Source organism: Gallus gallus, chromosome 1 (genome assembly GCF_016699485.2).
Source record: "Gallus gallus isolate bGalGal1 chromosome 1, bGalGal1.mat.broiler.GRCg7b, whole genome shotgun sequence".
Taxonomy (NCBI): domain Eukaryota; kingdom Metazoa; phylum Chordata; class Aves; order Galliformes; family Phasianidae; genus Gallus; species Gallus gallus.
In genome coordinates, this window is record NC_052532.1 from 194,457,549 (window position 1) to 194,470,821 (window position 13,273).

The 13,273-nt window shown below is 51.5% G+C and overlaps 1 protein-coding gene across 3 annotated transcripts in view; it reads left to right on the plus strand.

The window, feature by feature from the left end:
- Positions 1-13,273, plus strand: part of SLCO2B1 (solute carrier organic anion transporter family member 2B1) — a 40,189-nt gene extending 26,916 nt beyond the window's left edge. For all 3 annotated transcript variants that reach the window (XM_040659129.2, XM_417242.8, XM_015281021.3), the window contains 8 exons: positions 198-306; positions 4,524-4,688; positions 5,948-6,140; positions 6,810-6,963; positions 10,069-10,238; positions 11,258-11,322; positions 11,977-12,097; positions 12,750-13,273. In XM_040659129.2, coding sequence (XP_040515063.1) covers positions 198-306; positions 4,524-4,688; positions 5,948-6,140; positions 6,810-6,963; positions 10,069-10,238; positions 11,258-11,322; positions 11,977-12,097; positions 12,750-12,924 — 1,152 coding nt within the window. In that variant the 3' untranslated portion in view covers positions 12,925-13,273. The remainder of the gene's footprint in view (positions 1-197; positions 307-4,523; positions 4,689-5,947; positions 6,141-6,809; positions 6,964-10,068; positions 10,239-11,257; positions 11,323-11,976; positions 12,098-12,749) is intronic.

Here is a 13,273-nt window from a genome sequence, read left to right on the forward strand (position 1 = left end):
CAGACATCTGCGCGGATGCTCTCATCCCGATGGCAGGATTTGCTGGCAGGGCGCAGAGCATCTCAAGCACCACCTGTAAGGAGGGTGGGCTGCCCTCTGCCTCCCCCAGGCTGTGATTGCAAAGGGAGATTTTCCCTTCTTCCTTCTGCACAGCTGGGTGGGAATGTTGTCGGTGAACGACTCTCATCTGTCCCCAGGTGGTGAGTGGGAAGGAGATCGGCAGCAAGAAGAGCAAGGATGTGCTCCGCCAGCTCAGGTCGAGGTCTGAGGACGTGCAAAACCTTTCTCTACTCCAGTTCATCAAATGTAAGTCTGTGCAACCTCCTGCTTGGCAGGGAGTTTGTTTCTATCAGTGGTCTGGGTGAGGGTGTTGAGTGCATGGGAAAGAAGATGTGCATTGGACCTCATCCTCTTGCTGGTCCATCAGCATCTCAGGGAGATCCCCTTTGGCTTCAAGCATTGGAACGGGCATCCAGCATGGCAGTGGTGTCCCCATCCCTGGAGGTATCAAAAAGACACGTGGACATGGCACCAAGGGATGTGGTTTGGTGATGGCACTCAGTCGGCCAGACTGATGGTTAGGCTGGGTGAGCTGGGTTTAGCTTTTCCAACCTAAATTATTGTGTGATCCTATGTCTTCTCTGCTTGCACGCCCACCCATCCTGGCAATGGGTAGTGTCCCATTCATCCATCCTCGCAATGCTAATAGGATGCTGCATGTTCCTCCCTGTGCTTAGCCCTCAGGATGCAGGGTAGGCATCCTGCTGGCTTAAATTCAATTCACAGATTTCCTTCTTGTCTGCACACAGCCCAGAGCCCAGCCTGTGCTTCTTCAAGCATCACATGAGAGGGGCTCAGCACCATCTCGTTGTCTGGGAGTGGGAGCATTCAGTATTGCCTGGCTTTATGGCTCATCTTGTCGGTGGAAATGGAAGCCAAATGGAACCCAAAACCTTAATCAGAACCCAAATCTATCAAGAAAGAGGGGATAAACCCACAGCAGAGCCATGGGAAGGGAGAGGGACGCCCAGTTAGAGCAGGGTTTGCAGCTTGGGTGCAACCAGATGCAACTGCTCGGCTTCCAAGTGATGAAAACCCTGTCCCAAAAACCTCCTCAGATCCTGTCCTTCAAGCCTGGTGGCAATGTGACAGCCACACTGCCCTGCTTGTCCTGCAGGGGATGGCTGCAGCCAGGGTCTGAGCAATTGAAACCAACTGCATGTCTGTGCAGGCTGGAATTAATGCAGTGCAGCGAGCTTGTTTGTAAGTCAGGGGGCTTAGGGACGCACTCAGAGCTGAAGGGAATCAGCTGGGCTTGGGTCTATTGAGGCTATGGGTCAGGTTTGTTTGAAATAAACATTTGGTTCTTGGGCAACTGCTTAAGAAAAGTGGCCCTGTGCAGTCATTCCATGTCAACTTCCTAAGTATTATCCCTTCCATTTATTGGAAGCTCTCTTGTTTTACGGAGGTCAGCTCAGGGCAGGCACGGCCAGATGAGCGTGGGCAGGTTTTCACTCTGCTCTGTGCACCGCTCGCTTGCAGCCCAATGCTGAGTTACAGGAGGCAGTCTGGGGGCTGCTCCCCCTCCGACTGCACCGCACCATCATTTAGCAAACCATCCATCCAGCACACCGCTGCTGGGAGCTGCTGCGTGGGAGCAGATTTATGGCGCTCGGATGGGATTTTCACACTGATGCTCTGCTCTCTGCCCCCGAAAAATGAGTAAAAATGAGCTCCCTGTGCCTGGGTGGGGAGAGGAGGAAGTGCCTGGCCCCTGCGTGGGGTTTGCAGCAGGGCTGTGCTAATAAACTCATTATTGCCAAGAGTTTATCCCCTAAGTCTGAATCCTATGGATCTGTAATTCTGGCCAGGGGAGCAATCTTGCTGAGATGACCAAGGTTTTAAAACCAGCCGTGGCAAAACTCAGGGCTGTGCCTCACTCAGACATCTGGACAGTTGGACTTGGTGATCTTGGAGGTCTTTTCCAACCTTAATGATGCTGCGATTCTATGATCTCGGCCCCAGCAGCCCAATATATACCTCCTGCTTACAGAAATGGGGCTGCAGTGGTGTCCAGTGCCAGCCTATGGTGCCATCCTCGCACCCACAAAAGCCTTGCTAGATCCAGAGTATGGATGGTAGGTGGTGTGTGATGATGTAATGGGGGCAGATCAGATGAAGCCAAAAGAAGTTAGAAGTGAATTAGTTAGAAGCTAGCTCATCTACATGCTGCTGGATGGAGATGGTCATCGGCAAGAAGATATGGGTTGGTCCTCGTCTTCTTGGTGGCCCATCAGCATCCCAAGGGGTACCAGGTGGGTACAGGGACAGGAAGCCCTGTGCATTTCTGCAGGTTGTGTTCCTGCAGGTGGCCACACTGATGGCTATGGGTGTCCTTTTCGGGGTGGGATGAAGGAAAGCATCAAGATCCCATCAGGAATTGGATCAAACTGAGATCACGGCAGGTTGTTTCTTACCTCCCTCCCAGGACTTCCCTATGAAAGCTTCAAAGGGAGGAGCCCACAGATGAGGTTCTTTGCTTTCTCATTTTTCTCTGGCAGCCTCTGGGCTTCAGGTCTGCATGGGATGAGGCATGAGGAGCAGTTAGCAGAGCCTGGGAGCTGCACTTCAGGAACAGGAAGAGCTTTCCCATCCACATTCTCAATAACAGGATGGGGCTGCGTATGGGACAAACACTCGGGCAAAGCACTGGGGACCTTTCCAAACAGTGAGGTCAACTTCTGGAGAAGCAAGCAGGCTCCCATCCCCAGAGCTATTCAAAATGAGGGAAGTCAGAGTGCTGTGGGGACCTATCCTGGCTCCTGCACAGATGTGCTGGGTGACTTTGGGCTGCTCCCTGCTCCTTTTACTGTGCTCCATTCACAGCCCTTGGATCTGCCCGCAGCAATGAGGAAAGCGGGATGGCAGTGAGCTAGAAGTCATTTCCATGGCTAATTTCCATTGCTTATTTCCATTGCTAATTTCCAGCCTTCTGCTGCAAGCACCTGGGAGGATGCTCAGCCGCTGCTGCGCAATTTGGGAATTAATCCATGAAAGGTGATCTTCTAAAGCAATTAAAATCTGGGGCTTGTGACTTGTTTGTTTCTTGGTGGTGCCTCAAGATGGTGTCAAGTTTTGTGGGTTTTTTAATCGTTGTTTTAAAGAGATTTTTTTAGGACTTGATTCCACTCGCTGTCATAATCTAGCTACATGGAGCTGTAAGGCTGTCCAACCGCCAACCCATCCCCGCCATTGCCCTCTCATGGAATCACGAGGGTTGGAAAAGACCTCCAAGATCACCAAGTCATACTGTTGACTCATCCCCACCATGCCCACTGCCCACGTCTCATGGACCTTGCACTCTTTGGACCCTCTCTAGAGCCCTCCTTTATCCCCAACATCTCCAGCTGTTTGCACAGCCCTGAGAGCAGAATGTTGAGCTCAGATGCGATGCTCCCACGAAGGCAAGCTTTCCCTATGCATACGGGTCACCCTCTTGCAGCCACGGAGAGGTCTTTGCTCTTCATGTGACTTTTTAGGGCGAAAACAATCAAAGTGAATGCACAGCTTGGGGCAGCTCCTGGCAGATGGTTCTCCCTGCTGTGGCCTCTGCTGGAGCAGATAGGAAGATTGTCCCCATGTTTGTGAGCTGCTGGGAATTAACACCATTAATTTACAGCAAGGCCCTTGCATTAATCCTCCCCGTTAATTCCTTATCTCTGCTCCAACATATTGGCTTTCAGAGCCCTCATCTGGGAAGCTCATCTGCTGTTTGTCTGGATGTTGCCTTTATGCATGCCCTTTGCTTGCTTGCTGCAAAGCAAAGGCATGAGCAGAACGAGGGCTCTGCACGGGGGAGAAGCAGCTCCAGGCTGGAGGTCTGCAGCTGGTGGGTGTCACTGTCCCTTCAGCATGCCTTTGCTCAAGAGTTTGGCCTCAGGGCAATCTGCTGGCATGGTTTCTTGCTTGTGATTCAGAAAAATGCATCCTAACCATTGAAAGTAATAACAACAATAGAGAAGCATCTTGACTACCGAAACAGAAAGGACACTACGGTTTCAACCGCAGCAAACAAACAAATTATCACTCAGTGACCTCCCAGATGCCTTTCATGATTGTTTCAGAAGAAGCCATGCCAGAAAGCTTCAGGGAAAGGAAATGAGGCTGTGTGTCCTTGGGATATGTGTGCAACCACTGGTGCTTTTAACATCCAATCCACCACATAATATAACTCTGAGATGATAAACCCTGAAAGCACTCATTCTGCCCTTTTATAAGGGAAGCCTTTAGAAGACCTCACCACTCCTCAACTGTTAATCCTGCACAGGAATCTCCATGGGATCACACAAAGGCTTGGCTTGGAAGGGACCTCAAAGATCGTCCGGTTCCAACCGCCACTGCTGCAGGCAGGGTGGCCAAAATCCTGCCCAAAACTTTGGGGAAATTCAAAGCCATGCCATTTTCTATGGCTGATATCTTGCTGTTCCCCTCTGTACGCAGTAGGTTTCCCTTTCTCCTTCCAGATTTCCCCGTGGTCCTGCTGAGGAACCTTCGTCACCCCGTCTACCTGCTGGTGGTGTTGGCTCAGGTCAACCTCTCGGCCATGGTTGCTGGCTTAGCCACCTTCATGGGGAAGTTCCTGGAGAGACAGTTCTCCCTCACGGCCTCCTTTGCCAACATGATCATTGGTAAGTGCTGCTGTCACGCGTGGGGACTTGTCAGGTTCTGAGCTCCTCTTTGAAAACCAAGGAGAGGAGAACAACTCATTGCATGAACGGAGAAAAGAGTCATCGGGTTTGCTTTGTGCACGTTTCTATGGCACGGATTGCTTTACACAGGCCATTAGTGAAGGTTCCCTGAACAAGCATGCATGAAATGAAATGACAAATGGCAAAAAACACACGTGTGCAATGTAAAGACACTTTGCAGCAAGAGGGCGGCCCAGACGGTGTGTTAATCTTCTCTTAATCTTCAAAATGTTTACTGTAGTCAGACTAATTGCTCATAACAGCAGGGCTAATTTCTTGCCGTTGGCATTGTTATGAACAAAACAAAGATATTCCAAGCAGGATATGTTCTCACGAGGCCCAACTGCTTTTACTTTTAATATCCAGAACGTCCACTCTCAGGCTGGGACCTGCCTGTGTCATGGTAACCGAGATATGAGGAATAAGGCTTGCAATCAGCCAGAGCACCCAGGGATCTAGATAACAGACAGGGGGATCTTTCAAAATGTAATTCTAAGCTGCGTGTGCCCTCAGAGTAAGGATCTTCAGAAAATAAATCAGAAGAAAGTAAGCAGATAGGAAGGTTAAATGCTGAAATGATGGCGCTCTCCGCTGGTGTGCCCTACTGGGTCGTGCCCAGCCTTGATTTACCCTTGGCATTAAAGATGCGCGGTGTATTTCTCACATGGATTTATCCACCTCTCACTCCTGGCTGCTAAATCTTGCTTCTCCTTTTTCTGTTAGAACAGAAAGCTCTCTGTAGACGGATATCCTTTCCTTCCTCGGGTATTTATAGGGTATTTATGGGCTGAAGGTAACCTCCTTGTTGATCCTTTGATGAATTAAACACGCTGCACTTCTTCAGTACCCCTTTATAAGCTGGGATTTTCAAAACCCCAAGTCTGTCATGGAAACCTTTACAGTTTTGTAATGATGACAACAGAAACGGGCACGCTGTTACATCAGTGGTTCATTATGCTGAAATTAAACATCCTAGAATCCTACAATCACAGCATTGTGAAAGTTGGAAGAGACCTCCAAGGTCTCCAAGTCCAACCCCAACCCATCCCCACTATGGCCACTTATACAACCATGGAATCAGGAAGGTTGGAAGAGACCTTCAAGGTCCCCAAGTCCAACCCCAACCCATCCCCACCATGACCACAAAACCCACTGGTTTGGAGGCCAGAAACCAAGGTGTGGGATCTGCCTTTCCCCAGGTTCTGTGAACATCCCGGGGGCGATGGTTGGCATCGTGGTCGGCGGTGCCATCCTGAAGAGGTTCCAGATGTCCCTGAAGCAGTGCAGTGCCATGTGTGTCCTCGGCATGCTGCTCTGCCTGATCCTTGCCTTCCCCCTCGTCTTCCTCGGCTGCCCCACACAGAAGGTCTCCGGCGTCACCTACAGAGAGAGGTGCGCAGCTGAGTGGGATGGGGGGGCTCACTGGGGGCACGCTTTGGGGCTGGGCTGGGACTTGAGCAGGACACCCGAAATTGGGTTTATTCCCTTAAAACAAGGTGAGGAATTCATGCTTTTGTGAATAAACTCTGAGTCTACCGCGTCCTTACTCACGCCAGCTTCACTGACTGGCTGTGAAACTTCAGAGAACGCGTTGGGTTTTTTTTGGCACGAAGAGCACAGGGTTAAAATTTCATCTTGGGAAGCACAGCACGTTGCTCACTGGGCCAATAACGTGGCCAGAGATCAGTCCTGGGAGCGCCGTGCCTCCTTGCCCACACTGTCTTCCCCAAAGCCTCCATCCCAATTTCTTCGTGCTGACCCACTCACCTTCCTGTGAACCCCAGAGTGGTTTCTGTGGGTCACAAAGGCCCAAGACCCCACATTTAGGGCTGGGAGCACAATATGAAGGAATCGGGCAACACGCTGGACCATTGGTGAATGCTCTTCCCAGGCTCTGGGGGTTTATCATGGAATTTCTATGTGTTCTTCCTCATGGGAGAGGTTTAGCATTAAGCAGTCAGTGTTTCATTCCTAACCCTATTTAAACGCAGTATATTTCCTGCATAAGATGCATATTGATTATGCTCAGTGCCGTACATTAATATTTCCTTTCTATCGTAGCTCTGAATATGGACACTACGCCTCGGAGTGCAACCTCCATTGTAACTGCCCCGAGAAAGCCTACAACCCCATCTGCGGCTCTAATGGCATCGAGTACATCTCCCCCTGTTACGCAGGCTGCGGTGCCGTCAGTATTGCCAACAGCTCAGTCCTGGTGAGTCATTCCCACCACACTCACATCCTGGTCTGGGACAACTCATGAGGGATGGATGCCCAACGCAGTGCTCAGGTTGGGTAAATAGGTTCTCCCAGTGTTCGGTGCACGGTGCATGGCCATACAGTGGCCAACACAACCCATGCTGGCACAGATTCTTGGCCAAAGCAGCAGGCAGAACCCTTTTTGATACCCATCCTTTTAGGATATGTCCTCACCCACCCACTGCTCCACCCCAGAGACCACTGCTTCTGCAGCACAGACACTGTCAACAATATCTCCCTCAGTGGACATCCTCCATGGACGACACAAAACCCTTCTGCTTTCCCTGCGCCCCAAGCTGTGGCCACTGAGGTCACCCCTCTTAGCTGTGTTCCCTGTGGTGGCAGAGGAAGAGGACGTGCAGTGAGGGCAAGGCTAAATAAACACCTTAGTCACCATGTGTGACACCTCTTGCACTCAAGGGCTGCTTTCACCATGGGGTGAACCAGCCCACCCTCACTGGGCTCCTCCAGTGCATGAATAACCAGGAAATATTTGCCACCTCGAAGACCTGTCTGGAAAACGTTAGCAATCCATAGAGGGTAAATGGTTTTCCTTCGTGTTCTTGGCACAGGATCTATTTGCAGCATGCGACTGGCTGGGGACTTTTTAGCAGCACTTTGTTAATTAACAGCACTCCATTTTAATAACAATGACATTTCCTGCCAGAGCTTGGTCCCAGATGTGTTCTTCTGCATGCCTGTGCCTGCCTTTTGTGCAGCAGATCCTTGTCAACTGCTTTTTCCTCCTCAAAGACGCCTCCAGCCCTTCGACATGCTCTGCTCCTGAACACCACCTGGTCCTGTAGTCACTAAACATGTTATTATCTACGTATTATCTATATATTATTAGATATAGCCACACACTACATTGAAATAGGGACCCCCTTTGCAGTGCCATGCAAACACTCCTTACCAAAGGCAGCAGTACTCCTCCCTTTCGCGCTTGCATCCTTTGCCTAATCCTTTTTCCAAGTATCACTGCACCCTGAACAGCTCCTGGTTGGACTCCAGGGGCTTCTGCAGCCCATTCCTCAGCCTCTGGGGCATCCACCTCTTCAACCAGCTGTGTGTGATCTGCTGACTCGCTGAGGTCTGGCTCTGCCCCATCATCCAGATCATTAATGCGTGACACCCAAGGCTACGGCTGTCTCCATGGCATTGGGTCGTGGTGCACGCCCACGGGTGACAGAGGGGACGTTCCACTGCTGTCAGCTGCTTTGTATCTGAGCTGGTCAATGGGGACCCCAAAACTTGGATGACTGAAGGGTCTGATATGGGAGAACTAAGAGAGAAACGTGCACCACTGATGGGAGCCTCTCAAGGAACTAGCTGCCAGATGTTTCTGTTGGGCACAACTGAGCGACCACCCTGACAACCTCTTCCTGCCCCCAGATCACATCCTGCTGTGGGGATGCTCGTGGATTTCCCCCTCACCCCATTTCTCTGGTGGTTCTGACAGCAGACAGAGCAGCTCTGCCCTGCAGTCCCCATGGCACCACGTCACAGACAGTGTGTCTCATAGGGACGGCCCACCCGCAGCTCTGTGGCTTGCCCCCACTGCTCGGAGGGTTTTGCAGATGGGGTCACACTGCTGTAATGTCCTCTGAGGTTTTGGATGAGAGGGGCACATCGTGGCTCCGGGACACCACCACAGGCATCTCCAACCCTCCATTTCCTCTTGGCTTTACGCAAGTGCCCTGAATGTGGCTCTGGAAGAAGTGGTATATAGATTGTGAGAGCTTTAATGTATCCAACTGCACTTTTTTAAACAGCCTTGTCCCAAATTAATCCCAGCTATCACAGGCATTTATCTGTGGAGGCGCTGAGCCATCCTTTGGAGACCCACATCTCCCTTGATGAGTGCAGAAGGAGCCTGGTTTGGCTCAGTTCATTTCAGATGGCTGAAGAAGATATATCTCAGCCTTAATTTGAGCTGTTAAGTCCCCTTTCCTGAGGGTGGGAAGAAGGGATGTGAACCCTTTCATCCCCAGTCTCCCCCTGCTCCCCTGGAGATTTGTGCCAAAACACACAGCACAGGCAATGAGATCACATTGGGTCTGAATGTTTTATCAGCTGTGAGTGAGACGTTTCCATGCCAAGAATCCAGATTTATACATGATGCCAAGGCATTCAGCTGACAAATGATGGCATTCAAATAACGATGACATCCCAAACCTGTGCAGAAGCATCTTCGATGCACAACAGGCATGAAACAGGGGGCAGGGGGGCATCGCTGGAGCCCACGTGAACAAGACAAGGATGTGTTTGGGTTGGGAGCACAAATAGGTGCTCCTGGAAGCACAGATAAGGACCAAAGGTACTGCTGTGGTTCTTCCCCATCAGCTGTACATGCTCATGAATGTGACATCCCAGTGATGCCCATGGGACCTGGTGAGGTGGGGACCTCCTTCCAGGGGTGGATGTGTGTTGGAAGCTGGATGTGGGGATGGAGAGCTGATGTGGGGATGGAGAGTTGATGTGGGGATGGAGAGATGATGTAGGGATGGAGAGTTGGATCTGGGGATGAAGAGCTGATGTGGGGATGAGGAGTTGGGTGAGGGGATGGAGAGTTGGATGAGGAGATGGAGAGTTGATGTGGGGATGGAGAGCTGATGTGGGGTTGGAGAGCAGATGTGGGGTAGGAGTGCTGATGTGAGGATGGAGTGTTGGATGAGGGGATGAAGAGTTGGGTTTGGGAATGAAGAGTTGGATTTTGGGGGTGAAGAGTTGGATGTGGGGATGAAGAGTTGGATGTAGTGAAGGAGAGTTGGATGAGGGGATGGAGAGTTGGATGTGGGGATGGAGAGCTGGAGATGGGTATGGACAGCTGATGTGGGGATGAAGAGCACATATCCTCACACACTCCTGCTGCCCTCTGTTGAATTCACTGTACTTCTTTCTTTATTTTTTCCTCCTGCTCCCTGAAGCGTTGAGTGCTAATTACTGCTAATTATTTACAGTCAAAACCCAAACACCCTCCCCTTCCCTACATCAGCTGGCAGCTATCCCTGCCATCCCCACTGCCTTCCTCAACCGAGCGGCTTCTCTCTCCTCTTTGCAGAACTACACCAACTGCATCTGCATCTCCGAAAATGGGCTCGTGGGCTCTGCTAAGCCCGGTACCTGCGGCACCAGCTGCTCCCACCTGCTCCTGCCCTTCGTGGTGCTCTCCTGCCTGGCAGGGATCCTCGCCAGCACATCTCACACGCCATCCTTCATGCTCATCCTCCGGTGAGCGGGGCAGGGGGTCCTGGCTTGGCTGCAAGCACTCCTCTAAGCACACAGAGAAGCTGCGTTTGGAAAAGCGAGGGGTTCTTGAAGTGAGGGGGAAGGCTGAGGGGTTGGTTCGTAGAACCACAGAAACATTCAGGTTGGAAAAGACCTCTCGGATCCCCAAGTCCAACCCCAACCCATCCCACCAGGCTCACTTTACACACCCCTCGGTGCTACATCTCTCAGGACCCCTGTGTTTGCCCTCAGCACTCCCTTCCTATGCTCAGATCTTCCCCCTCTGGCCCACCAGCCCTCCTGCTCCTTCTCCCCACCCACAACTCATACCTCAGTGACGAGCTACACCATTGATTCATCGCTTTTTAATGCAGCTCCCTATTAAGCCGGGAGGTTTAATTGCATATCATCTATAACTGATACCTTCCAGCCCATTTCCATGGTTAATGTGCTCAGAACAGCTGCTTTTTATGGAAGAGCTGTGGTTAAAACTTATTTTTACCTCGACCCCCCCAGGCAATATTAAATCACTGCTCAGGCCAGGAGTGAGCCCAGCCTGTTCCAAACAGAGAGGAGAAGGTGTGCTGACCCCAGGTCCTCCCATCTGTGAGCCTGGCCATAGCCACAGGATCTATTTCAGAAATCTGGGGTGCCACCGAAATATACCACGGGACAGCACATTGCAAAGAGAGCCACTTCCCCAGTGGTGAAATCACTTCTCCCATTGCAGAAAGCAGACTTTGTCCTGCTTGTGTTTGGCAGAGCTATATTGGCTTCTGCTGGTGTTTTTACTCATACCGACTCTGTTTCCTGGCCACGAAAAGGCTGTGGTGAGCTCACAGCCCCAGTGAATGAAACAGCATCCTCTCTGCTGACCTACGGGGTAGCTGTGTGGGTCTTTGGTGGTTTGGTAGAAGGATGAGTTCTTGGGTGCGGGCACTGCAAGCTTTCGTGATGCTGGGGAGGGAAATACCCATCCTTGCACAACTGCAAGAGGTCACACTTTCCACCTCGTGTTGCAGGAGCATCCAACCTGAAGACAAATCGTTTGCAGTTGGGATACAGTTTATGCTGCTGAGAGTTTTAGGTAAGTTGAAATTCGGCGAGACGCTGTCCTGGAAAATGGTATCAGCTGGGAGGAGTCTGCATGGATCCCTGAGCAGCCCCAGGGCTGTGGAAATGCTCCTGGTTCAGTTTCACTCCGTTCTAAGGGAGGTGAAGCTGCTGCTTTGTAGGCTGTGAGTGGTGGGAGGTGAAGAGTCATCCCCATGGGGTGCAATTGTGTGGTTAAATGAAAGAGGGAATGAGCTCGGGTCCAGGAGGACAGCCATTGGCTGTGTTTGTCTCTGGGCTATCAGAGTGGCTGTGCATCTCATGCCCTGGTCCCAGCAGTTATTTTTCTCATGGTGGGAATTGGTTTTCACCTGGAGGCCATGAGCATTGCCACGCAGAGGGATTCAGCCATGGGAAGGAGCATAGCTGTGCAGTTCAGCAAGGAGTGAGCAACGTTCCTGGGATGAGCAGTGGCCTCTTGTCAAAGAGCAATGAGAAGGAGGGATCTTCTTGCATCTGAGGGGATGCAAACCCAGCCAGCCATGGGTGTGCTGCACAGACCAACCCTTCATGGGCCACAGGGAGGACGACCGGACTCAGCCTTTTTCCATTCTTTTAGCACAGTGGAGAGCACCCAGGTCTGTCCCAGCGGTGCTCCCATAAAATAATGATACCCCTCTGCTTGCAGCATGGATGCCAGGACCTGTTCTGTATGGTAGTGCCATCGATACCACCTGCATCCTCTGGGAGAAGAAGTGTGACAGGAAAGCAGCCTGCAGATACTACGACAACAACCTCTTCAGGCAGAGGTAGGGATGGTGGTAAGGATAGGGGATGGGGAGAACAAGGCCATGTCCACCATGGGAATGACCTAAATAATGTTTGGCCAACTCTGCAGTGACCAAGCAGTTGGAATTGATGCTCAGTTAGACCCTTCCACCTGAACTCAACTCTTCTCTTCTCTTCTCTTCTCTTCTCTTCTCTTCTCTTCTCTTCTCTTCTCTTCTCTTCTCTTCTCTTCTCTTCTCTTCTCTTCTCTTCTCTTCTCTTCTCTTCTCTTCTCTTCTCTTCTCTTCTCTTCTCTTCTCTTCTCTCCTCTCCTCTCCTCTCCTCTCCTCTCCTCTCCTCTCCTCTCCTCTCCTCTCCTCTCCTCTCCTCTCCTCTCCTCTCCTCTCCTCTCCTCTCCTCTCCTCTCCTCTCCTCTCCTCTCCTCTCCTCTCCTCTCCTCTCCTCTCCTCTCCTCTCCTCTCCTCTCCTCTCCTCTCCTCTCCTCTCCTCTCCTCTCCTCTCCTCTCCTCCCCTCCCCTCCCCTCCCCTCCCCTCCCCTCCCCTCCCCTCCCCTCCCCTCCCCTCCCCTCCCCTCCCCTCCCCTCCCCTCCCCTCCCCTCCCCTCCCCTCTCCTCCCCTCCCCTCCCCTCCCTTCACTTCCCTCCCCTCATTTCTTGTGTTCCCACACCACAGGTATCTCGGCCTCCAGTTTTTCTTTGAGGTGGGTGCTTTCCTGTGCTTTGTGATGGTGTATGTGATCCTCAGGCGTCAGGAGAAGGATGCTAGCCATGTAGCAGAGACCACAACAGACCCAGAGAAGAAGAAGCTGGCAGAAAACTCCAAAAAGAGCCCAGAATCCAAAGTCTGATGCCAAAAATGTGAATCGCAATCCACATCCAGGGAGCTGAAGCCGGGTGAATCACCCTGAGTCGAACTGTGAAGGATGGATACTCGGGGTGATGGATGACGGGGCTGCTTCCCACTTCCTTCTACACTGCCTCAGGAGCCTTCCCATGCATTGTCCCACACCCGTCTCCACCTGAATGGTGCACAGACATTAACCTTTGGACACCGCAGTCTTCCGCATTCCTATCCTCCGAAGCATTTGTTCCTGCTGACAGCCTCTGCGATGCCAGCACTGACCATCAGCCATGTACCTGAAGGGTATTCTTTGTGGGTTTTTTTTTAATGTTTTGTGATAAATGGTTTTTAAGAAA